The 27,959-nt window shown below is 41.1% G+C and overlaps 1 protein-coding gene across 3 annotated transcripts in view; it reads right to left on the reverse strand.

Moving 5' to 3' along the window:
- The window catches only part of DMXL1 (Dmx like 1), a 692,618-nt gene that overhangs the window by 20,158 nt on the left and 644,501 nt on the right, over positions 1-27,959 (reverse strand). For 2 of the 3 annotated variants that reach the window (XM_029570948.1, XM_029570967.1), the window contains 3 exons: positions 12,423-12,473; positions 12,045-12,105; positions 11,299-11,426 (listed from right to left, as the gene is read on the reverse strand). In XM_029570948.1, the coding sequence (XP_029426808.1) occupies positions 11,299-11,426; positions 12,045-12,105; positions 12,423-12,473 (240 nt within the window). The remainder of the gene's footprint in view (positions 1-11,298; positions 11,427-12,044; positions 12,106-12,422; positions 12,474-27,959) is intronic. The other variant, XM_029570958.1, reaches the window with a different exon arrangement.

Here is a 27,959-nt window from a genome sequence, read left to right on the forward strand (position 1 = left end):
TCACTAATCGCCTACACTTTCTTGGCCAATTCGGTCCTCTATCCTTCAAAACGATGGACCTTGGCTCCCTCAAAACGATGAACCTTGGCTCCCTCAAAACGATGAACCTTGGCTCCCTCAAAACGATGAACCTTGGCACCTTCAAAACGGCAGACCTTGGCACCTCCAGTTTTAATCATCTTTAGCTTTAACCCACATTGATATTGCACTGTATACAATAATCTGTATTGCACTATTGTACCATGTAGCAATCCCTTCCTACATGTTTTCTTTTTCTTATCTGTTCTTTCTTCCAGCGTTAAGCTTCCAAGTTTTTTACTCCTTGTTAATTGTAACTTTGCCTTATTCTCCTCTATTGTTATTATCCTCAGTTATTTGTCTTAGTTATCCCCTTGTTCTTTGTAAACCGATTTGATATGGTTTTACTATGAAGGTCGGTATAAAAAAGTGTTAAATAAATAAATAAATAAATTCTCAGTCACTTTCAATTGAGGTGGATACCACATATCATATACCAATTCGCACTGCCTCGTCTTCACCTCAGAGAAGCTCATGTGCTTTTTTCTTATCTCTTGAGAGAAGTCAGTAAAAATAAATAAATAAATGTAGTGGTGTTTATAATGAACATCCCGTATCATCCTTGCCTTCTTAAGCACCAACTCTGTTTAGATAATGATAAAACATAATTATCATTAGAGGTCTGCCTTCTTGTCCCATTGGGGGGGGGGGGGTGTGCCAATGGTTCCAGAGCCCTGTGCGTCCATTCAACCTTCATCTACCAACTTTTAATCTCCATTTAGAGAAAAAATATACTGTATCAATGTCTTATTTTTCTGGAAAAACAACAATGTGGATATTTTTCCAGTTGCCCCTGTTTCTGTATTGTCTATTTTCTCCAACAGCATATTAATTTGTTGATCCAAGTCATCTAGCTTTTTCTTTTTTAAACTGAACATTTTTTGCAGTACATGAAAAGTTTGCTTATGGGAAAAATAATAAAAAAGTAACCCATATATAGGAAAACATATATAAGACAAGCAATAGTTCATAATTGGACACACAGATGAAACCAGTTAAGCAAGCATACTAATTTAAATACCAGAAGAACTTCACAACAAATAGTCAAACATATCACATATACCCCACACTGGATTTATAATCAAGAAATCTTTTAAACTATGTAGAATCCTAGGAAATGGGTTTTGAAACACAACACACATTTGCAGGGAAATTTGAGAAAGAAAGATGCTCCAAAATGTAAGACTTACGGCTTCAATTGCAGGAAAGATTTTCGCTGCCTATGTGTTTAGACAGTCAGGAAAAACATTTGCTTTATCAACCAAAAAGAGACAGAAATCTACTCCTAAAAAAAAGTTTTAGCACTAAATATCTATCCATTTCTAAAGCAAAGGAAACAATTAACATTTTCCTCGCAACTATATCCATTTGACAATTTTCTAAGAAAGCAGAAACATTTAACGTATCAGAGCAAGCCAATAAATCAAAACCATCTTCATGCTCCTTATATACTTGTTTCTGAGAAGAGATATATGCTCTAAATACAGGAGGCATATTTTGAGCAAATATCTTTAAATTCTCAGAAATTTATTTTTTAACCATCTTGATAGGAAGCATAGAATTACAGTACATCTAGGAAAATTAACAAAATGTAAAGTTTTTATATCTTATACAATTTTATGTTACAATTCTTAAATGAAGAGAATTATTCTCTTTAATCAAAACATTCTGTACAGAATACTCAGAGACCTGATTTGAAAGAGATCCTAAGAGAGTAGAATGACTAATTAATGAAGAGAAATGCGATTCTATTTAAGCAGGAGCGTCAATTGAACACTTTCACAGCTGTGCAACACAACCTTCTAATATGCCTTCCACTCATTGTAATGAAGTGGCTAAATCTTCAAGAGAAGCATATTTCCTACTTCTAGAATTAAGCTTCCAGGGATTGGATTTATAAAAAAAAAAGGGTAAGAGGAAACTACCTCTTCATTGCTGCAAGGACCAACACCCGAAATAGCCATGGGAAAAAATGTAAAATTATCACTCACAGCCAGGTCAGAAGTTCCCATTGCAATATCCCCTGCCAGCAAAGGTCCTGCAGCTGCTCCTTCTCCTATTATACCCGAAGCAGTCGAGCAAGGATCTTTAAAAGAGTCAATAGTATTCAAAGGTTGCTGAGGAGAATTCCGGTTTTCTGGACTTAAAATGCAAACATTACTCTGAGATGACTCTAGTGAAATTAACCCAGGAGTCTCCAGAAGCAGCCCTACTTGGTTCACTCAAAGATGTTAAAACCCAAGGGTCCAAGGGATCCATGATCTATCTTTTTCCATGCCTCAGTCAAGGCCAATTCCAACTCCTCCTCCATGTGGCCTTCAGTCTCTGTGATCTAAATCGCATTTTCTTGCATAGAGGATTCGCAATCACAAAGCGAGGAGTAGCTGGCTTGTTACGGCGGTTACTACCCCAACCAAATGCGCCTGATACTTCACTTTCAATGCATATCCAGCATGGCTCTCTGCTTCTACAGCAGGGGAGAAGAAAAAAAAAACCAACAAGAGCTGTACAACATAGTCTAGGTAAAACAAATAAGCATGGGTGTAGCTTGCTTATCGCGGCGGTTACTGCCCCTACTACCCCTAACTAATCAAGCTAGATATTTCACTTGCATGCAGCTCCATCACTGCTCTCTACATTAATGGTGGGGGTGGAAGGGGAATAGAACAAGGAGCTAAGAGTAACAGATAAGAATGAGAGAAAAAATGTGTGAGGCTTGCTGGGCAGACTGGATGGGCCATTCGGTCTTCTTCTGCCGTCATTTCTAAGTTGAGCTACTTTCTCAACCACCACTAATTTAGCATTCATATTTGAGATAAGTTTCTTGGAAAAGCTTTCAAACATTTTTTAAACATTTTTGTGATGTCTAATGGAATGGAAGCGCCAGCTTTTCCTTCTCAGAGGCTGAGTCCTCCATTGCACAATTTTTCTCCCTGGTCCTTTTCTTTCTTGTGTGTACATGATGGTTTGGTCATCTTATCCTCCCACGTTGTAGGAGGATTAACATTACCTTGATAAACAAAAAGGGTCTGAGCTCCAAAATGTAGAAGGATGTAGCCGGATTTTGATTCAGGATGGGAGAGCTGCATACTTATGCATCTGCTTGTGATCAGCATATCACATGATCTCTAATCTCCAGAACAGTAATATGTAACTTCTCTCTCTCTCACTATAAACCTTTTGCAGAATATACATTGCCTTGTCATTTAACATTCTGTCTAAAAAATACAAATCAAAATACATAAAAGTAAGTTTGTTTCAATGACCTACACAACATACTCTACAAGTTCATCATGACAGAGCAATTATAGAAATATTCCAAAAGTAATTAAGGAAAGAAAATTGATTGCATAAGCATTTATCATAGCAAACCCACATCAGCTCTGGTTAAAAAAATTGCCTTAAAGTCTATAATTAAATAAAGCCCACCTATGTCTAATCACAGAAGTTGAACTGATTTAAATAATTCTGGATGATGAATCAAGTTATTTCTGTTATATGAAGTGAATTTGAAGCAAAGGTCACAACATGCTGAACAAGGAGCTGCCAAAAGAACTTTAATATAATGTTATTCAAAAGTACAGATTGGGGAAGGATATTTCAATGCGTTTGAATATCCTTTGGAATGCTGTCAGGTCTACCGCTGTAAAGTGGAAACAGTTTGGTACCACTAAGGCACTGCCATGATCAGGCTGAGCTGTGCCCTTGCTGAACCTCTATGCACTGGTCACTGTGAAGCCTAAGATAACTTTAAAAGAATTACAGAGGTGTCCAACTAAGACTAGGGGAAATAATGATTGTTCAACAATTTCAAGATTATTCTATAAAACATAACCCATATGGGTGGAGGGCAAGAAGGAAACCACTGCTTTGAAAAGCCATATGATGTGCCTCAGTTTTTGCAAAAAACCCCCCACAAAACCAAACCACCTTAGATACTACCTGCATGTAGGAGAAATTTTTGTGGTCTGATGAGACCAAAGTGGAACTTTTTTATCTCAGTGCTAATTGATGTGTAGCATAAAAAAAATGGCACATGATCCTGTGAACACCATCTCTACAGTAAAGCACGATGGTGGCAGCATAACGCTGTTGAGATACTTTGCAGCAGGAGGACAATGGACAGTTGTGAAAATCAAGGAAAAGATGAATGGTGTAAAATATAGGCAGATCCTGGGAGAAAACTGGAACCTGGGACCGGGGGGGGGGGGGGAGATCCACCTTTCGGCAGGGCAATGATCCTAAGCACAAAACAAAAACAAAGGAGTAACTCAGCAAAAGTGAATGTCCTTATGTGGTCCAGTCAAAACCTAGACCTGTATCCAAAAGAAAATCTATAGCAAGACTGCTGTCCATAGATGATCTCCAGCTAACTTACAAGAACTTGCACTCTTGTGGCAAGAAGAATGGCAAAAACTGTACCATCCAACTGTGCAAAACTGGTAGACACTTACTCTAAATGACTCATGACTTATTGTTGCAAAAAGGTCTTCCACCAAGCAGTGAAGTCTTTTTTAATTTTGGAATATTTCTCTAATTGTTGTTTCAAGATGAAAGTATAGTGTATGTTATGTAGATCCGTGAAAAACTCCTACTTTAAAGCATTTTGATTTGTATTTTTTAGTGTCAGAGCTGGGAATCAGCTGGAAAGGGATTTGCCCTGCAGGTACCAGGCCAGACTCTGGGGCAAGACTGGGCAGGATCTTACATTTGACTAGCCACCTTCCCCACCGGTTGAAGCCCTTGGGTTCTAGCAGCTAGCAGGACTTAGGCTGCAACTGAAGACAAGGCAAAATAGGCAATGAGATAGGAACCAGAGACAAGCTGGAACTGGAAGCATGGACTGGAACCGGAGGCACACGCTGGAAACAGGGTTGGAACAGGAAGCAAAGCCTGGCCTAAAGACATGGCTGGACTGGAGACAGAGCTGGAACTGGACGTACAGGCTGGAAACAGAGACAAGGCCTGAGCCTAGAGACAAGGATTGGACAGGGCTCGACAAGACAAGGAATACAGAAAGCCAGAAGGCCAAAGTAGGGAAAGGAAGTACTAGAAGACCCGAAGGCCGAGGCAGGGCAAGGAAGTACTAGAAGGCCCGAAGGCTGAGGCAGAGCAAGGAAGTACTAGAAGGCCCGAAGGCCAAGGGCAAAGTTGAGCAGGACAAAAAGGCTCAAAGCCACAGTACAGGGCAGGAAAAGGAGGCCAGAAAGGCCAAAATCAAGAATGAAGACAATGGAGCAAGGCAGAAAGCCCTAGGGGGCCACAGGACAAGGAAGGCGGCCAAGAAAGCTGCAAGGCAGAAGGCTGCAAAGCAAGGCAGAAGGACATGCCGCAGGAAAGCAAGGCAAGATGGAAAAGGCAAAGAGCCAAGCTAACTTAATGAAGATGCACAGAGTCCTGGGAAAGGCAGGGCTGGAATCTCTGTGTCATGGGAGCATCAAGGAGCTCGTTTGCACAGGAGAGGGTGGCTATCTATTTTGGAGGAAGATACTGTTCAACTAGTTCCTGACACACAAAATTGTTACTTGCATCTCAAGTAAAAAGGGTGGCAAGATTGGCCTTTTTTAAGCTGAGACTGCTGAAGCCACTATGCAATGCTCTTCCTGCTAATTATTTCTGCTTGATTGTGCAAGCCCTTGTTCTTTCTCACTCTGACTTTTGGAATTCTTTGTATGGAGGCCTGCCAAATATTTGCTGTATGTTTTGCAGTTGATTCAGAACGCAGCTGTAAGGACAGTGTTTGGGTTACAGGTTCAAGACTGCTGTAACCTTACTTGAAAGCATTACACTGATTACCGGTAGCAGGGCCGGTGCAAGGGGATTTGGCGCCCTAGGCGACCCTTCTCCCTTGTGCCCCCCCCCCCCCCCAGGTCACGCCGCCACCCCGTGGTCTCGGCCCAGACTCCTACCTCATTCTCGATCACCCCCGCCGATTGTGTGGTTTTCTGGGTCACAAGCAGGTTGGGCACTGCTCGCGGCCCGCCAAATCTCCACTCCTCTTTGCCACCGCTTGCAGCCCCATATGGTTCGCACCCAGTGGCGTACCAAGGGTCTCCGGTGCCCAGAGGCCAATGCATTTATGAGCCTCTCCAGCATCCCCCCCTTAATCCTTCTTGTATTAATGCTTAAGGTCACAGAAAATCTGTGGCGTCTCTAGACAGAATTGTTGGGGGGGGGGGGGGGGGGAGACAAAATAATATTTCTTCATCACACCCACCCTCTATAGCATGGATCCTGCTTTAAAATTGGTTATATAAAAAAAGTGTTAATAAAAAAGTCCAAAGGGTCTTCTGCATAATTTTAAAAAGCTGGCCAGTTTCACACTATAAAATTATTTGATAGCCTCATTCAACTAATTCTATATGGCTATGAGAGTGAAGTCTGGAATTTTTAGGAAGGGACAGAATGTCAATATAAATCCTGCACCTCAAGTTCTCTAACACTGTGCATCCACTGAAATTCCCCCAAACAATGGAGCTTGGATGTTTCCCTTACAGCTCATCATACTAAAAGATATTTTCAAATTCTGGTGTCACCTCACAGTAACAGCAGCACAAACACCTTCCACTGCCAGACACGTTGTGAACTAACACAACCCCACAAAAAAGACACTCAAAATCTATACTGCAATCCCATCGTAACATAACAGTAATAACACCAAGGACTCAAACAACAATAACCCTACCTGTGAAAAAGCAAGGGTAAATATTACACTGGGTCCTAGAATACCAATATATCACCTACTGAGGAAACAAAACAAACCCGATTGCCATAGATCCCTATACAGACACTACATGCTAGCAGAATCTCTCATCATGGTCACACACACAGAGCAGAGATAGACCCTCACCAAATAAAGAATAAAGCCACATAAAGTATAAATAGAAATGTGCAGACAAAAACTGAACTGTAAAACGCATCATGCCAGACTCTATACAGTGTAACAATGGAAAAACAAAAATTTCACCATTCCTCGTGAAGCAAATCAATAAAATCAAGATATATAAATCATTAATCATAATTATAAAATCATATAAATAAAATAATTAAAGACTCATGCAAATTTTGAAAGCTTTACCAAACACCAATAAAATATTTCAAACAGCAGACACATCACATACTACCCAATAACTAAATTGGTAGTCAAGCAAGAAAAATGAACTTAAAAAGCCACCTTTACTTACCCTCTCCAACAGTTCTCCTACTCCTTTCCCTTGCAGGCCACACCAGAAGCAGCAGTAGCTGCTCTCACAATCCTCTTCCTTAGGGACCACAACCAGTCTCTTCTCTCTCTCTCACACACACACACACACCAGTCACACCCTCAGGACCAGTTTCTGTCTCTCACACACCAATCATCTCCCCAACCAGTCTCTTCTCTCTCACACACACACACACATACCAGTCATCTCCCTGATCAGTCTCTCTCACACATACACATGTCACCTCTCTGGCCAGACTCTCAATCACATAATGCTCTCGCTCTTACTTACACACAGGCTTTCAATCACACACATGCTCTATTTCACTTACACACAAGCTCTCAATCACACACGTTCCATCTCACAAACAGGCTCAATCACACACATGCCCTCTCACAGCCACAAGCATGCTCCATCTCTCTCGCACACACACATTGACACACAAACACCCTCCCTGACTTACATATACACCACACACATACAGAAGCATCCTCCCTGTCTCACATACACATTACACTCTCACAGAAGCACCTTGCTTTCAGACTTGCAGCATTTTTCACTTTTACTAAAAGTGAAAGTGATGCTCCCAAACGTTAAATAAGAAAACCACATTCCTATCAGAAGGCGAAATGACATCCTTCCTTCAGGTTCTGTCCTCCCAAGGGACAGCCATCCACACTGTACAGCTTCACTTGTTTTACGCTTTCAGGCAATAAAGCAAGTATCTTTCTTCAAACTATCAGTCATATGATTATTCATGTGGGAGATATGGAACTGAAAGACATCCTTAGTCAACTTCCCTTTTAAATGGGAAGATTTCAGTCTTAGTCATTTAAAAATATACATTTTCTAAAGGCTTAAAATAAAATAGCAAAACTGTTTCAGATTGGAACTATTCTAGTCTTCATGCTTAAATTATGCTTAAAAAAAAAACCAAAACCCAAACCCCATCTGGCATCAGTATCTTAAATTTGTGATTTTGCTGAGATGAACATTTTAAATACTTTAATTTTCTTTTTTTGCTTTAGTATTTGTTTCTACCCACTTTGTTAAATTTTATTTTCCAGAAGAGGAATGCTTAAACTTCAGTAATTTCATCTTTCATCCAACTTTTCAAAAGTTGTGCTACCAGCACAAAAGTTGAGGTATATGTATTATCACATTTCATTTTTTTTTAAACTGGCAAATTCCTCTCTCACATACATATTGCATACACACACACACAGAAGCACCATTCTTTTCTCACATATACATCACACACACACATAGAAAGAAGATCGGCGCAGCCGGTCTAGTTGATCACGTGGCCGAAGAAAGGAAGATCGGCGCAGCCAGAGACTAGGCGCCGAGACTTAGGGGGCGTCGTGGCAGACAGCCAGCCCCCGACTCGCCCTGCCTCCCCCCCAGTACCACCCTCCCGACGCCCTCCTGGTGGTCCAGCGGAGGGTCCGGGAGCGATCTGATGCCATTGGTTAGCCCATCACATGGTAGGGGTTAAAGGTCACCGGCGCCATTTTGCTTAGTGGCAGCTGAGGCCCCAGGAGCGGCAGATCGCTCCCGGGCCCTTCGCTGGACCACCGGGGGGGGGCGTCAGGAAGGTGGCACTTGGGAGGGAGGCAGGGCGAGTCGGGGGCTGGCAGAAGTTTGAAAGGGCACTTTTTGCCCTTTCAAAATTCTGCTGCCTGCCACGGCGCCCCCTAAGTCTCGGCACCCTAGGCACAGGCCTAGCGGTTCCTCCGGCCCTGACCGGTAGCACAACCAATTAAATTTAAACTGTTAACTTTGAGACATAAAGCTAAATACCAAGATACCTTTTGTTTGAAGGACTTTGTAAAAAGTTATATACCAAATCGTTTGTTACGTTCGACATCTCAGAATTTGCTAACTATTCCCATATTGTCATCTGCTGCTTTGTCTACTACTAGGTCCAAAGCCTTTTATATTTCATGTCCGGTACTTTGGAATTCATTACCTGTGGAAATACGAAATGACGCGGACTACTTAGAAAAAGTAAAAACGGTTATTTTTAGAAGCTTTTAATTAATGTTGTTTTATTTGCTGGGGAACAGTTAGAAATGAATAATTACTATGTTTGTGATCTTATAACTTTTTTCTGGTAGAAATTAATGCATCTTGTATTACGTTTTTCTTGTAATATGTAGGAACTATGTAATTGGCTTTGATTATATGAACAGCATAATATAAAGAAATTAAATAAATAATGGCGGCTCGCTATCAGGTGAATTTTCAAAGGAGCAACGCATATAAATTTAACAAACTATTATAGCAATTTGACATTTACCCACATTAAGTGCATATAACATGGGTAAAACCTATGGCAAGTCAATGGTGTATTGTAGCAATTTTGAAAAGTCCACTTACACAGGTAAAGTGCATTTACACATGTACAACCCAGTTGTGTGTAAGGAGAAATTACTACTTACCTGATAATTTCCTTTCTTAATAAGGACAGGTGGATCCAAAACAAGTGGGTTATGCACCTCTACCAGCAGATGAAGACAGAGCTAACTGAAATCACAGTATATTCACCCCTGCACTGACATCAGCCTGCCAGTATTCTCTGCAAAAGCCAACTGTGGACAAACTAACAAAACTTGATTATTAACAGATAACCATTCCAGCACTTAGCCAACAGGAAAACACTGAGCTCACATAAAGAGTGTAATAACACTTGCTAGGGAGGAGTAACACTTATCAGTAACCCCTGGAACACGCAGCCAAGCAGGAGGACAATAGCACAACCATCTAGCAGCCGAGGAAGGGAAGGTGGATGCACCTGTACTTATTAAAGAAAACGAAATCCTGTAAGTACCAATTTCTCTTTTCTTAGCATACAGACAGGTGTATCCAAAACCAATGGGATGTATCAAAGCCTCTCCCGAACAGGGTGGGAGGCGGCCCTCAGTCCGATCAACACCGCACATGCAATGGTTGTGTCCTGCTGGGCCTGCACATCCAGGCGGTAATACCTGAAGGATGTTTGTAAGGAGGACCACGTCATAGCTCAGTAAATGTTGACAGAAAACAGCAATGAAACCTCCTCCCATGACTGAGCCCTAGTGGAATGAGCCCTAACCTGACTAGGCAACGGCTGCTCAGCATCCACATATGCTGCAGTGACCACCTTCCTTAATCCAGTGGGCTATCATAGACCATGATGCCGGCTTGCCCTATTTACTCTCACAGTAAAGAAAAAACAGGCGATCCATCTGCTTGACATGTTTAGAAACCTCCAAATAACTCAAGATATGCCTCGACATCCAAGGGCCATAACAGGTGATATTCCTCCACATCTCTTTTCCTGTCCAGAGAAGGCAGAGAAATTGACTAATTTAAGTGAAAATCTGAGACCACTTTTGGCAAAAAGGAAGGAACAGTACGCAGTTGTATTGCCTCCGGAGTCACCCGAAAAAGCGACTCCCAACAAGCCAAGGCCTGCAATTCGGATACTCTACACACAGAATAAATTGCCACAAGAAACACTGTTTTCAAGGTCAGTAACCTCAAGGAAAGGCTATGCATTGATCAAAAGGTGGGGCCCACCAAAAAATCCAAAACTAGATTAAGACTCCACAAAGGCTTATTGAGCAAGAGTAGTAATCATCAGTTAGTAGCCACCATTCCAGCAAGCCACCCCCCTTAGCTCTTCTCTTCATTCCCATTCTCTAGCCTTTATGGATCCATCCATTTCCTGATGGGAAACCATAATCAGGTAATGGTACAGCTGGACTCCCTGGAGGGGAGCATTTTTAATGCACAGAGGACAAGTCATTTGTAGTATTAAATGAGACTTGTTGGTTATTTATTTATCCATTTTTTATTAGAGAAACAGTAGCAAAAACCTAAAAGACAATTTTGGACACAAAAAAACAATTTATCTTTTAGCCCTTTGTGGGCTCCGAATATCACCATAACCTATGATCTGGGTTAAGAAACACCCAACTGGAAAAAAAAAAATAATAAAAAAAAAATATATATATATATTCTGGTTGTATACCTTATTTCCTTGGTGATTGAATCTTATGCGGGTCACTCTTGAGTTCCCTCCAGGCCGGAAACATGCAATTTGCTGTGAATGGCCCCACTCAAACATTCTTACACTACCATCTTGAGCACCTGTTAGATCTACATTTAAAAAAAGGAAAAAATAGGCACTGTTTTAAATTTTACTCTTTTAGAAAGAAAATTTTAATATCAACTGTAATATTGTGCTTTATTTTTTACAAATACTCAGAGAATAGTCAATCACAGGAAGTCCAACTTGAGGAAAAATAATAAAAATCATACAAAAAAAGATTAAAAATAAGATACATGCCACTGCACTTAACTGCAGTGTGTTTTTTCTTTCACTTTCAGCATATATAAACAAAACCACAGGGAGAAAAAAAAATAAAGGAAAATTAAAACATTTTAAAATTTCCACCAATGAAGCAAGGCATTCTGGTTGCCATATTTTTTTTTAATTTCATAATATTTAAATTACCCACTACAAACTATAGTTAACTATTTTTGCATTTTCTTGAAATAAAGCACAATAAGGTGAAATATTGTGTCAATTACTTACAACATAATGCCATATTTATTAACCAAAATATGAAATTATAGCTCTGAAAAGACATTATACAAAACACTAAAAAATGTAGGATTAAACAAATTTGACTACTTGTGCAAAAGCTGATAGTTTGGAATATATCTGAACTCAGACATAAACATAATGAAAGCATTTGATAAATTAACACTTACAATATGGGAGTGTTGGATGGGAGGCCATTCTTCTGACATTGCTAATAAGTTTCTTGATCATCTGTTAAACATACACATTGATTGTAAAATAATGGACATTTGTATAGTCAACAAAAAGTCCTTAGAACTCATATGAGCTAGTGATGGAAAATATTAATACATTATTTCAAATTAAGTAACTCTTATTAATAACTTAAAAAGGCACCATGAGCGTTTTTTAATGCTTAAAATAGAACTCAAAGTCCTCACTCCTCCTCTACTAGTATGATTTTTACACAGAATTAACCAATCATGGGATACACACTTTTTCTTTTTACTATAACAGATACTTTTCATACATACATCTGAATACAAGAGCACCTTAGACTGAAGTCTTACCTCCTTCTTTGCCAATTCCTTTCTGATTCCATTACACTTAGTAGCAATTTCCTTAATATTTGTAAGATAAGCAATAGAGAAGCAGAAGCATGTAAAAAAAAAAACAAAACAAAGGTAAACAGAAACTTTAACAAAAATAAAGAAAAAAATAAAGATAGGAGGAAATATATTCAGCGTTCAAAGGCTACTCTGGGGTTTAAGACACTAACCTGCAGAGGTTTAGAACATACCTGCCATTTGTAAAAGATAACTATAAATGCAACTTTAAAACAGAAGTAAGTCATTTGAAATGACATCAATAAGGGAAGCAAGATGCTATTCAAAATCATAAAATTACGCAACCACCTCAATATAACTAAGGTGTGGATGCACTATTAATAGATGAAAACTGATTATGTGAGAATTCTAAAAAATATTAGCCCTAGTACTAAGATATACCATTTTTATGAAAGGAACAATTGTATTTATTATTTTTTTTTTTATTTGTATTCTGCCTTTTGTCATACTTCAAATCAGATTACATTCAGGTACTATAGGTATTTCCCTATCACACAGAAGGTTTGCAATCTAAGAGGGTCATTTACTAAACATTTTCTTCCATTCTGTCTCTATGGGAAAAATACTTAGTAAATAGGGCCCTAAGTTTGTACCTAGGGCAATGTAGGGTGAAGTGACTTGCCCAAGGTCATAAGGAATGTCAGAGATTTGAACCCTGTCATCTCTGGTTTGCAATTGCTGTACTAATCACTAGGCTAGCACTTCATTTTTTGAAAGTGGTCTGTCCTTAAAACAAAACTTACACATTTTTCTGAAACCTCTTCCTGCCAGCTGAACATCCATTTTTAATAATTTGGCATCAGAATAAAAATTCTAAATGTTTCACATTAAAAAAGTATTATTAGAAGATGGCTCCCTGAACGGACGCATACTTCATCGCTCCTGCAAGACTCGCCTTACCTTTGAAGTTTTGCCTTTTCAACTTTAATTATGCCTCATAAGAGAAAAGGACGAGTGAGGGTCTATTCACCCGAACCATCACTCCCCCCGCAGGTCAGCGTTTCATACCGCATTATGCATCCCCCATATCACAGATTGGGACACCGAGCCCCGCTGGTGGGTCGGGAGGAGGAGTCCCCTAGCCACCTGGGGAGATATCGTTGTCCCCACCGGACCCGCGGGAACAGCCGAGAGCAACTCCTCCGAGTGGAGCCGAGCCTGGAGAGTCGCCGGTGAGAGATGCCTCAGGAGCGACTCTTATCGAGTGGACGGCAGAGCAATGCAGCGGAGCGGGAGAGGCTACTAGATTCCTTTACGTCTCTGGAGAACTTGGCGAGGAGTGAGGAGAGACCCCGTTGACATCAACATCGGTGGCAGGAGAAAGGGAGGTAATGGGAAGCCTTATAAAAAACCCCATTGAGATAAAGAGACAGGCTGTAATTACAATGGAGTCCCTATGGGATTTGATTGTGGGGATGACAAAGGTCTTTAATGAGCAGACCCAAAAAAACGGAAGAAATCTCCCAAAAAATGGACTCTGTCGAAAATCAATGTAAGATGAGGGACGAGGAAGAAACACGAGTCTTATTGCAGGTTAAAGATGATTTAAAACAAGTGTCTGATGCAAACGCCGTTTGTGTGAGAGATCAGGCTATTTCCATGCGCAGGCTGGAGTTGGTAGAGAACTACCGAAGACAACTTAACCTGAGGGTTTTGAACTTCCCAAAAGTGGTTGGTGAAATATCACTAATAACTTTTAAAAGGTACTTGAAAGAAATTCTAAAGTTCCCAGAAGATCAGATACCAGCAATTAAAAAGATTCTGTATTTAAAACAAAGACAGACCCAGATGCAGATATCCCCAGTAGGGGACACAGAAGACTTTGAAAATCTGTCTGAATATTTGGAGAGCTCTGGGCTTGTTTTTATTGTTTCTTTATTTTCAGAATATGACAGAGCTCTAATTATGAAATTTTATTTTAAAGCTATGAATGTTACTTATTTGGGAGGATTAAATCCATATATTTCCTGGCTTGTCTAGAGTTACGCATTTGCGTAGGAAAGCTCTCTTACTTACGCACCCAGAGGCTGTGGCAATGGGGGCAAATTTCCTATTATGCTACCCCGCAAGGTGCGTAATAAAGTACTCTGGAAATATATTTGTATTTTATAATCCCAAGCAATTAAGGGGGTTCTTAAATGCTAGAAGGGATGTCCCCACAACTTAAATAAGATCAGGGCCACGTAGTTAAAAATAAGATATGTTTGTTTTAGTGAAAATTTCATTATTTGTTCTCAATCTCAAGATATTAAACTTTCTGTAAGCAGCACTTAGATGCTTTGATTACTTCCTGCTTAGAAAAGTAAGTTAAAGTGTCCCCCACCCACAAACTGTCTCATTTTTAACATCCCTGAAACTTATTTTTAAAGAAATGTCAACTTTCTTGTATATCTAGTCTTAAGATTTTCTAAACACTTCGGGGTAGATTTTCAAACTTGCACGAGCGCATCCATATGCGCATGCTACCTGGTGCGCACATATGGACACGCAATTTAACATGCGCATGCATGTCATAAAATCCGGGGTCGGCGTGCGCAAGGGGGTGCACAAATGTGCACCTTGTGCATGCCGAGCTGTACTGCCTTCCCCCGTTACCTCCCAGGCTGCTCCAAAATCAGAGCGGCCTGGGAGGGAACTTCCCCTACCCCCCACCTTCCCTTACCTCCCCCGCCCTTTCCCCCCTTTTTGTTTTCCTTCCGTTATAAAACTTACTTCAGCCCTGGGGCTGAAGTAAGTTGCGCGCTCCAGCCAAGTGCCGGCACGCGATTCCTGGCACAGCGGCAAATGGCCGCTGAGCCGGGAGCCGCTGACCCCGCTCTGCCCCCAGATAGCCCCTCCCCTTTTTGCAAGCCCCAGGACTTACATGTGTCCCAGGGCTTAACGCGCATTGCCGGACCTGTTGAATGAGGTGGCAAAGAGATCCACTTGCAGAATTCCCCATTGCTTAAAAATGTTTTGGAGAGTGTTCATGAAGAGACCATTCATGATGTTGCAGCAGACTGTTCAGAGAATATGCCAGAATATTCAATTTCTTTAGGACCTGTGTGGCATAGAAATGTATCTGTTTTTTCTATTGCTCAGTTCCATATTTTCAGGACTTCCTGGCAGTGCTCGAGAACTCATTCTGCTCTGTTTATATACTACATTGCTACAATGTTGTCTGTTTGAATCTGATATACTGACTTTTATGAAAATTTTTAAAGCTATTAGTGCTTTAAAAATAGCTCTCATTTCTAAATACATTTAATATGAAGACTGTTCTTTTTTGGTCCTCATCTTCTGAGAAAATAGCTGGCCCAAAGTGCGTTTCCCAGACTTGAGCAGATGCATCTGTTGTCAAAGTTTCTTGAACTTGTGGTGGGTGGAAAGAGACCCTACAGTAAATTGAGTGGGTGAATCCACCAATGATAAGAGTTGCAAAGAAGAGTAATCTGTATTCTGAAAGACAGTGATTGAGAATTCTGATTCCAGTGATGTTTCAGGTGTCATTGTGGAAATCTCATCTAGTTGTGCAAACTGAGTCATATGAACTATGGCTGCCATGTGACCCAGTAGTTCCATTAACTTTAATTACAACACTACTCTTCTGCTGAGAAATGAAAGTATCAGAGAGAATAATCTGGCCTTTCTCTGAACAGGAATAAAAGCTCTCCCTGCCTGAGCATACAGTTCAGCACCAAAGCATTCTGGTGATGAATAATAGACTTGTCATAGCAGAGGATAAATCCTTGTGAGAGAAGAGTGTGAACTATGAGAGCTGTAGAGACCTTGGCTTCTATTAAAGAGGCACTTGATATCAGCCAATCATCTAAGTATGGAGAAACTAAAACATTGCTCTCTTTTAAGTGAGCTGCTACTACTGTTAGTCATTTTGAGAAAACCCTCTTATATTGACAGAGCTCATTCTCCACTGTGAATAAGAGTTACTTCCTTTAATCTGGATGAATAGTGCTATGAGTATATCTGAGATCCTATATAACAAACAAATCAATCAAGTCTAGAAGGAGGAAGGATGGTTGAAAAAGAGCTCACCTTCAATTTTTTTTCATTTGAGAAATTTGTTTAATAATGAAGTATGTTGAATAGTCCTTTGTCTCCATTAATGGGACGGATTATGTTGCGTGTGAAATCAGGAAAGATGTTAGTTTTTCTGTTATGTGCAACCGTTCCCTAGGAATGCGACATGACAACTGGGAAGTCAAACAGAGGGTCTCAAAATGTAATCTGTAACCTTTAGGATATCATCAAGAACTCATGTGTCCATGGTATTAAGGGATCACTGATGGCAAAAGAATTGAAGCTTACTCCCAACTGGAAGGTGACTGAAGGAAAAAAAAACCCAAACAACCCAAAACAAAACAACCTGATGTCTGATTTGTCTGCCAAATCTGCTTGGACTGAGGCCTCTCTATAATACATGGTTTGGATTGCTGTTATCGGGGTTGGTAATGATTTAGATAAAGGTAAGGTGAGTAATATCTATGACAATACTGTTTTTAGCAAGGTTGGTATCTTCTCTGGGAGACTGCTCAATCTGTAGTAGTCATGGTTAGAGTTTGCAGTGTTGTGAACTGTTCTTTTATGATGTTAACTATCTTTTTCACCTTATCCATGAAGAGATTTTCTCTAGTACATGATGCATTTGCTAACTTGTTATAGACCTCTATCTAGAAGCTTTGAGCCACACTAATCTTCTGGTATTTATTGTGACTGCTGATGCTCTGGTAGAAGTGTTGAAATTATCATATATGGATTTCATGAGCTGCTTCAAGCAATCATCCATTCTAAGAAACAGGACTGGAAGTTTCCCTGATGCTCAGTAGGAAAAGCAGACTCATCCTTAATCTTTTGTAAGATGTTATATATAAATATTGTGTGCTTTGAAATTGATGAGCAGAAATGTTGGCTTGATAAAATATTTTGCCCATATTGTCCAGAAGCCTACATTTTTTCCCTGGAGTGCTGATTTTTTTTATTTATTTTTAACTACTTTGCCTTATAGAGCACTGATTCTACTACCTCAGAATCATGAGGAAGTAGTACTTTATCATGACCACTGGATACCATTACTCTACATTTAAGGTCAGTGTGCCTAGGTTCCGGCAATTGTGCGGTTGAGGGAAAACCACACAATTAGCTTGTTGCCACAGAATTGACATCTTTCCACAGCTTTCTCATTTCTTAATTCAATCGTTTGAAGACAACTACAGAGTACCTGTCTGCCTTCAGTCTTGGTTCTCTCTCTGCTCCTGCTCCAGCCCCTTTCCCTGCAGAGAACTTTCTCATGTTCTTCCTCCCACTCTCGTTCCTGCTGTACGGAACAGGATGGTGTTGGATTCGTGGACCCTTGAGCTGGATGAGACAAATGAAGACTCATCATGGGGATGTCGAAGCAGGGAGACTGCACAGAGCAGGAGACCGGAGGGATCTTCACCAGTGGAAGCCTGAGGTCCCCCCAGGAGGAGCCCGTGAAGACCCGAGCTGCTTGGACTTACATGCGGTCTCCTGAAGGCCGGGGTCTGAAGAGGAGTTCCTGAAGATTGAGAAGAGAAGGGTCAAAGCCAGGAGGCCAGCTGGAACTTCACCACTGGAAGCCCGCGGTCCCCCCGAGAGGAGCTCGTGAGGACCCGAGCCGCTTGGACTTAGGAGGGGCCTCCTGGACGAGAGCCGGAGTCAGGAACCAGTGGCGCGAAGCCGGATTCAGAAGCAATGGACGAGCAGAGGTCAGAAGCCGAAGCCAGAATCAGAAGCCAGTAGTCGGAAGCCGAAGCTAGTAGTCGGAAGCTGGAATCAGAAGCCAATAGTCCAAGCCGAGGTCAGAAGCCTGTAGTCAGAAGCCGAAGACAGAAGCCGGGAATCAGAAGCCAGTAGTCAGAAGCTGGGGTCGATAGCCAGAAGACGAAGGTAGCAACTAGTAGCTGTCAAAGAGAGTGAACCTTGTTGTAAGGCAAGGACCCAGGCCTAGCTGCAGGGTTTAAATACCCCTGCAGCGTCTGACGTCATCTGGGGCCGTCCTGTCTGTTCCCGCACTGGCCCCTTTAACTTTGGAGCTCCTGCCCGCGCGCCTAGGGGGCAGGGCCAGCCGCGATGGGTCAGCGGTGTCTCCCTCGAGGAGGGAGCGCAGCGGGAGAGGCCCAGACAGGCCCTGCCGGCCAGAACGGAGCAACAGCAGGCTGGGCCCGAGGTGAGAGGAACCAGGGCACGGCCCGGTACCATAACAGCTGGATTGGGTGAAGTTGGATTACACAGAGAAAGCAGTCAATGCTTGATCCCTTAAAGATCTCTTAACTCCTTATCAAACCAAAGATGAATGATACGATTTGTTGATGGAGATATGTCCCTTTTGAAGATTTTCATCCTTGTACAAAGTTTCTTGCACTTATGTATGTGGTCAACCATAAACCTGTCACAAAGACCTGGATGTGTTTTTGGAAGTCTGCAACTGCTGGAGTACCACAGCTGGCAAAGAGGGCATTAATTTCAATTTGTAGAAGCCTTGACTTGCAATACTGCTGATAAGTCTCAAAATTGTGTTAATTCAATCCCTTTTTGTGTCTGTTACCATGAATCCAATATGACTAACTTTTAAAAAGGCACGCATGCACAACCCCCCCCCCCTCCACTTTAATAGCCTCCCTTTTCCTCTGTTAACCATGACCCTTAAAACCCTGCTGACATGCCTACATTTTTTATTGACTTACACACCATTCCATAGCAGAAGTAAAGTTAATGTGGTAGGGGATCCCGGAGTGCACTTGTATGTGTAAATATATATACGCTGGTTTCATTGAGAAATCCAGGAACGCCATGCTCCACTCAGACCACGTCCACACCCCGTCCCTTTTTAGAAAAAACTTTTTGTGCGTGCAGCAGGATATATGCTTGTATCTAGGTGGCTTTTAAAATCTTCTTAGTGTGCGCTAGCCCGACATATTCGTTTATCTCCCACTTTTGCTGAGTGCCGGGCTTTTAAAATTCACCTTTATATACGCAAGTTTTTCTGTGTAATTAACACTATCACCAACTGCTGATACTAAGGGCATTTTTAACACACATAAAGCTCATATAATTCAGTAACATATATACAGTAACATATAAACAGCAGAAAAGAAACAAATGGGCCATCCAGACTGCCCAGTAAGCTTCCTGCTCTGTGCAGGTTACCCCTATGTTACTGTTAAGAGTAGTAACTGTTGCTGCTGCGTGCAGGTTACCCACGTTTCTCTTAAGGGGAATAACTGCCATTCCGTGCAGTTATCCCCAAGCCTTATGATAATCCATAAAAACATTACTGCTTGCAACACTTTTACTGGATGATGAGCCTTCTTGAAAATTCTGATAGTGCTGCTTGATGTGCTTTACATATGGACCTGGCATTAGAAGCAGTCCTGTGCTCTTTCCCTTTTGTTTGCGTATCAGTACTCCAGACCATAAAAGTCAGGGCCCATGATGGTTGTCTGAATCCAATTCCCCTTTCTCCCCCCTCTGCTGAAGTGGAGAGCAATTTTGCAGTTGCGTCAAAGCATCAAGGCTTATGGGTTAAGGCTAGTAATCCCCATGCCTTCTGTTAAGAGTAGCAATTGCTTCTCTGTGCAGTTTACCCCCGTGTTTAACAGTACCCCCCCAAGACTGTAAAAGTCAGGGCGCTCGTTGGTTGTTGTCTGAATCCAATTCCCCTTTTCCCCCTGCCATTGAATTAGAGAGTAATGTTGCAGTTGCATTAAAAGCATCAAGGCTTATTGGTTAAGGATAGTAATCTCCGTGTTTTCTGCTAAGGGTAGTAATTGCTGCACCAGCAAGTTACTCCCATGCACACTTTTCTTCATTTCCTTCCTCTAGCCTTTAGGTATTCACAGTGTTTATCCCATGCCTCTTTCAATTCTTTGACTGTTTCTGATTTTACCACCTCCCTCTGGAAGGGCCTTCCAGGCATTCACCACTCTCTCTGTGAAGAAATATTTCCTGACATTGGTTCTGAAACATCCCCCTGGAGTTTCATGTCATGACCCCTAGTTCTAATGATGGAAAAAGTTTGAAGTTTGTAGATCATTAAACATCTTTTGGGTATCTGAAGGTCTATATCAAATCTTCCCCTGCACATCCTCTTTTTCAAAGTACACATATGTAGTTCATTTAGCCTCTTCTCATAAGTCTTCCAATAAAAACTCCAGACCATTTTCGTTGCCCTTCTTTGGACCGCCTCCATCCTGTTTCTATACCTTTTGAGAGATGGGCTCCAGATCTGAACACAGTATTCCAGGTGAGGCCTCACACCTGTAACCTGTTACTGGTTATTCCTCTCTATGCAGTCTAGCATGCTTCTGGCTTTAACTATCGCCTTCTTCAGATGCCAGACATTATTACCCCAATATCCCTCTTCTTGATCTGTGCACATCAGTCTTTCACCCTTCAACTCATAAGAACATAAGACTTACCATATTGGGTCAGACAAAAGGTCCATTAACCCCAGTATCCTGTTTCCAACAGTGGACAATCCAGGTCACAAGTACCTGGCAGGATCCCAAATGGTTGATAGATTTTATGCTCCTATTAGTCAGCCAATTTGCAATCCATGCTACCACCTTGACACTCATTCCCAAGCTTCTCATTTTATTCATAAGTCTCCTATGTGGGACCGTATTAAAAGCTTTGCTGAAATCCAAGTAGATCACATTGTATGCTCTTCCCTTGATCCAATTCTCTATTCACCCAATTAAAAAAAAAAAATCAGATTCGTCTGACAAGTCCTTCCCCTGGTGAATCCATGTTGCCTCATGTCCAGCAATCCACCTGATTATAGATCGTTCACTATCCTTTCCCTCAGCAGAATCTCCATTAATTTTCCCACCAAGGTGAGGCTAACTGGCCTGTAGTTTCCAGCCTCCTCTCTATCAATCCTGTTAAGCGGAACCACAATCACTCTTCTCCAATCCCACAGCACCACTCCAGTTTCCAGAGATCTAGTGAACAGGTTCTTCAGTAGACCTGCCAACTCATATCTGAGCTCCCTCAGTATCCTGGGATGTATCTCATCTAGCCCTATGGCCTTGTCCACTTTGTTTGATTAGCTCTTCCCAAACATTCTCTTCTGTAAATGCAGTTTTGTCTACCCCATCCCTATGTACTGTCTTGACAGCCAGCAAAGGTCCTTCTTCAGGGTCTTCTTTAGTGAATACCGAACTGAAATATTTAATATTTCCTCCATTGCTTTGTCTCTCTTCAGATTGCTCATCACCTTTCAATTTCACTATAACTCTTCTGCCCTCCCTTCTTTCTCTGATATATCTGAGAAATGCTTTGTCAACTCGCTTTACCTCTTTGGCAATCCTTTCTTACACTTGACATTTGCTTTCATTATTTCTTTCTTCATCTCTATAAGTTTTAACACATATTCTTTCCTATGTTCCCTTTTTTTGGATCCTTTATTCTTCTTGAATGCTGTTCTTTTTGCCTTTATATTTTCAGCCGCCTCCTTGGAGAACCAAATCAGTTTCTTTTTCTCTTACTCTTGTTTACTTTCTAACATATACATTTGTTTCCTTTTTAATAGCTGCTTTTAGTTTGGCTCACTATTGTTCCACCTCAGTCTTTCAGTTCTTCCTCAGGTACATTCCCATTTTGACAAGGTCTGTATTTGTGAAATTCAAAACTCTGATCTTTGTGTGACTTCTCTGTATTCTATTTGTGATTTTGAACCGTACTGTCTGATGATCACTGGTGCTCATGTGAGTCCCTACCTGAATATTAGAGAAATTATTACATTAGTGAGTACTAGATAGAATATCACACCGTCCCTTGTGGGTTCCATTACCATTTGAGCAAAACCCCTTGATAAAGACAAGGATTTTTCTCAAGAAAATATAAAAATGATAGCTGCCCTGTATTTCAATTCAAAACAAAGCGACATTTCAAAGTTAAGTTTGTAACAAATGTCTTTACTTGATAAGTTGATTTTTTTAGTTAGTAAACTTTATATTTGTAGATAGTTTAAAAATGTTAAAATATATGTGAATGGTTTTCAATAAACTACTACAGAATTTTGAAAAATCTGCTGCAGGAAATATGGCTCTGTTAAAGACGGGAGGGGGTGGGGTGCCTCGTGCATAGGTAGTGCTGAGGGTTTTGGCACTTTGATATATTTGAGAACTCCAGAAAAATCCTCCAATGGTTCTGGATCTTCTTGGATTGGAAAAGGAATAGAGTCTATAGTCTTCTGTATAAAGACTGGGTAATAAAGATCCTCTGGTGGAGTAATACTCCTTTCTAAAGAATTCCTGAAGATTCTAGGAGGAAATGACCAGAAAGAAAGAATTGTAGGATTCTGTGCTTGATAATCCAATATGAATTAATGAAGTAGATGCAGCGTGCATGGAAATGTGATTTTTTTTTTTTAAATTTTGTTCAAAGGTATCTGAAAAGATGGAACTGAAGTTGAGGGAAACTAATCCCTGAGAGAATTTTTACAAAATAGGTGAAGGTTCCCTCCTGAGTAGTGGCATGACTTTCAACTAAATTTTCACAAAGTCATGCCTTATTTTTTGAATAAAGATGTGACAACTTACCTGGTGGGATAGCTGGAGAAAAGATGTCCAATTCAGAAACTAAGACCAATGGAGAATACATTTTCTGAATTGTAATAATGGCCTTGGAAACACCTAGGGCTGATGTGAATGGCTCCAACAGAGATACAGTCTACATATCAAGGTTGGCGCTATCAACTATGGTGCAGATGATATGCCCTGCATGGCACAATGCTGAGAATGATGGCACTGCGGTCTTTGGAATGCAAATGTGACTTCTGCACCAACTTATGACTCAGATATATGCCCAAAGGAGGAACTCCTCTTTCCCAATGTGAATATGAGGAGGATGAAGAATCTTTATTATGGTGCTTGAGTGACTTGAACCTTTTTCTTTTGTGATGTTTTAGTCTACCTGGCAAGGATATCCCTTTTCCTTCCAGTGAAGATGCCTCAGAAATGAGTTTAAGTTGTCTGTACCTGACAGCAGGAGGAGACATTCTGGCACAGGCCTCACAGTTTGAGGTATTGTGGGAAGATACCATGGGCCTCAGACAAACTTTATAAAGATAGACTGTAATTATTTTGTGGTTACATCTCTCTTCAAGCTTCTTATCCCTGGCATAAGCAGCATGGAATCTAACATCCTGTGGGATCCTGCCAGATACTTGTGACCTGGACTGGCCACTGCTAGAAACCGGATACTGGGCTTGATGGACAAATCTTATGTACTTTCCCCAATATGAAAGAAAAAATTAATACTATATGCATATATGGAGAGAGTGAGAAAAGGGTACCAAAAAGAAAAGAGAAAAACTGGCAATATCAATTTATGCAAAAAAAAACACAGGCAGTGAGAGAGAGCAACTGTCCTGCAGCGACAGCAGAAGAAAAGAGATTGAGGAGACACAGGAAGGGCTGGTGCGCAGGAATTTTCATGCATGCTCAGAAAGACTTTTTTCTGAGCTCTAAGAGAACATGTCTATGCCAATGCTGAAGTCTTCACCCCACTTGTGTGTCTGATACTTATCCTGCTTGTCCATGGATATGTGGCACACCAGCCTCTGCGGAGCAAGCAGAGTAGACATGAAGAGAATGTATATGGCCAAAAGAAGAGTTGGGGAAGCAATGAAAGCCCAACCAGCCTTTCTTTCAAATTTTAGAAGTGCGAGTGGAAACATATGGACTAGTCACATTGGAACAACATTCTAGTAACCTTGTAATTAACTAATATGAAAGAGAGGCCTAGTGGTTAAAGAAGTGGGCTGAGAACCGGGAACGCCAAGGTTTAAATCCTGCTTCTCCCACTGATGCTCTTTGTGACCTTGGGCATGTCACTTCACACTCCATTGCTTCAGGTACAAACTCAGAATTTCAGTCATTTGGGGCAGGCAAATACCTACAATACCTGAACGTATAACTCTCTTTGAGCTTGAGTTTGGAAAGGTAAGGGATAAGACAGAAGCTGGAAGGGTTCAGAGGAGGAAACTCAGGAACAGGAAGAAAATGAGGTGATGCTGTGTGCCATGTGTGTCTGCACAAAGAAGTGACCAACTATTCATGCCCTGCATGCTGCCCATTAATTCCCACACTCTGGGGCTCATAATGTTACTAGGAAGGAGAGGCATGCATGACTACACATGGGCTCAGAAAAGAGCTCATGCATATTTAAATGCCAGTGTAGATTCTCTTGCTGCTGTGAGATACCATGAACAAAGTCCAGGTGCTGGTCTGGACCTGAGCATCAAACAGTGGTGACTGTTCTGTGGTACAATTGAACAGTTCTGACAGTAACCAGTGTGCCATGGCACACAAGTTGGCAAACACTGGTCTAGATAGCTGTGAAGGTGCAAAGCATGGAAGATTACCTATTGTGATATCTAAATATTAACTACTGGTGACTTTTTAAAAAAAATCTTTTTGGGTGTATTTTTATTACTATAATATTTGTTAAAAAGCATCTGCAATATGTTTGAAAAGTTTAATAGATTGTGTCCTCTGTAATTTAAGATTCATTTTTGAAACTGTGATTTTTCTCTCTAAATTTGAGGTGTATTCTCTGGTTTACCCGGACACATATTTACTATGTTTTCATTTTCATGCTCTGAAATTTTGTGTTTCATTAATTATAAATTTTCCTATTACACAAAAATATTTTTACATTCATTTATTCTCGTATCTCCTCTGAAATAAAGCTCTTTAGTGTTCTTTCCTTGCCATAAGGAATATCTTAGGTATGCTTCGCCAAATGTCCTTTGTCTGCATTTTATATTTGTGGTATAGCAAAAAATATTTTTTTTCTATCTAGCTCAGTTGCAAAGGAGTTTTCTGCGATACTAAGACAGTCTCATGTGGCTACCACCATGACTATTTTCATTAGATTCAATTTAATAATAAAATACAAAAGAGCTCCCATTAATACTGCTATGATCCCTTTCCTTCTTCTGCATCCTTATCTTTCTAAAAAAAAATAAAGGTTTACAGTTAATACTACATCAGTGCTAAGAAATGGCTTTATAATCTATGCTAAACAAGAAACCATAGTGTCGCAATAGAGGATATACAAAGATAATTCAATAAAACTTCTACATACAGGATGAAAGTAAATTAGTGACCATTCATAATAGGCACTTTTGGTCAAGACAAGTAGCCTTTATTGCCTTTTCTTTAATTATCAGCCACAGCTCACTCAGTTCTGTGCATCATGTGCTTTTTTTTTTTTTAGTTTTCACTTACAAAATCCACTTAGCTTTTAGCACTTGAATTCCTTCACCATCCACCAATGAACAACTGCAACACAGACCATGTTTCGTAACACTTATGACGCCAAGCTGATTTGAGATGCTGCCATAAGGATTATTGGTGCCCCTGATATAGTATTATGAAACAGAGAAAGTATGTGGTTGTTCACTGGTGGATGATGAAGGAATTCAAGCGCTAAAAGCTAAGGGGTCGATTTTCAAAAATGCGCACCAATCGTATAACATGCACGTGCATATTATAAAATCCGATGTCTGCGTGCGCACATATGGATAGACCATCACGCGCTCGCGGGGGGGGGGGGGGATTTTCAAATTACATGCGGCAATGCGATCGGCCTTTTTCCCAGTTCCCTCCCGCCCCCTGCCTAACATTCTATCCCTTTCCCTTCTTCACCCCTACCCCATAATCTTACATAGCTAACCCAAATTTTTTTATTTCACTAATTACTGCTCCTCTGGAGCATAGATATTTTCCGTGCGCCGGCTGACTGCTGGCGCACACTTCCCCAGGACAACAGCTAATGGTCGCTGTCCTGGCCGGCCTCCGCTCTGCCCAGACCATGCCCCCCAGCCCGGCACTTCTGCACATAACGAGGGTTACACGCGTGGCTAGGCCTGTTCTAAAATGCGCGCAAGGCCCAACCAAGCACATAACCAATGTTTTTTTTTATGCGCGTGGCCCTTTGAAAATTTACATGTAAGACGGTAACCTTAAACAGCCATGTGGGCGTACATGTACACATGTATGCTGGTTCGTGCGAATGGATACAGCCAATTTATAATGTTCACGCTTATATGCATGCATGGTATAAAATCGGCTGTATATGCATACATGTGGGCACAATTTTATATGCACAAGTGCATTTGCAAGCAAATGCCAGCTCTACCACATAAGGGGAGGATTTTAAAAACACGTGCCAATGTAATAGCCCTTCTTTCCAGATTGTTCCTAGTTCGCCTAGTTATCCATCAGATTTCCTAACCCCCCCTGTTAGTTCTCCTCCCTTTTACCCTTTTAAACCAGACCCTTAAAACCCCACTGACTCGCCTATTTTTTTTAAATTGTAATACTTATAAGCCATCCATAGCAGAAGTAAAGTTATGCAATAGGGGATCCCAGTATGCGCCTGTGTGTGCAATTTCAAGGAGCTTCCAGGAACATGTCCCGCCCAGACAACACACCTGCCCCCTTTTTAAAAAGACTTTTTGATTTGTGTGCGTACAGGAGATACGCAAGTACTTGTGCGTTTTTAAAAAAATCTGCACAGTGCACGCCGGCCTGAGACACGCACATCTCCTTTCGTGCACATAGGACTTTTAAAATCAAGCTAAGTAATTTTTTATATGGGAAAAAACCCCTAAAGAAATGTTATAAAAAAAAATGAGCACATGATGCACAGAACTGAGTGAGTTGTGGCCAATGATTAAAGAGAAGGCAAAGCAGAGTTGCTTACCTGTACCAGGTGTTATCCCAGGACAGCAGGATGTAGTCCTCACATATGGGTGACGTCACTGGACGGAGCCCTATCACGGAAAAGTTTCTAGAAACTTTTGACTGGCACACTGAGCATGCCCAGCATGCCATTATTCCTCGAGCCACAGGGGTCTCCGTTCAGTCTCGTTTGTAGCAGTAAGTGTGAGCAAAAAATATAATATTAAAACGTTTTGGACCCAACTCCGCAGGGTGGCGGGTGGGTTTGGTGAGGACTACATTCTGCTGTCCTGGGATAACACCTGTTACAGGTAAGCAATTCTGCTTTATCCCAGGACAAGCAGGATGGTAGTCCTCACATATGGGTGATTAGCAAGCTACAGGCTGAGTCATATTTGTTTTGGACCAACAGTGTACAACTTATGCAACAGGCACAACAACTGGTGTACTTTTGGAAAAAATGAGGCAGCCTGAAATCACAGCAGGTTGGATGTGGAAGGAGTTGGGATTATACTGGAAATAAGTTCTTTAAGACAGATTGTCCGAAGGTGAATCTTTTCGTCCTTCCTTGTCCAAGCAGTAATGGGCTGCAAATGTGTGAAGAGAGCTCCATATTGCAGCTTTGCAGATGTCAGCAATCGATACTGAACAATAGTGTGTTACTGAGGTTGCCATGGCTCTTACTGAGTGCGCCTTCACTCATCCCTGGAGAGGAAGGCCTACTTTGTCGAAGCAGAATTTCATACAATCTGCTAGCCAATTGGAA

Source organism: Rhinatrema bivittatum, chromosome 1 (genome assembly GCF_901001135.1).
Source record: "Rhinatrema bivittatum chromosome 1, aRhiBiv1.1, whole genome shotgun sequence".
NCBI classification, from domain to species: Eukaryota; Metazoa; Chordata; class Amphibia; order Gymnophiona; family Rhinatrematidae; genus Rhinatrema; species Rhinatrema bivittatum.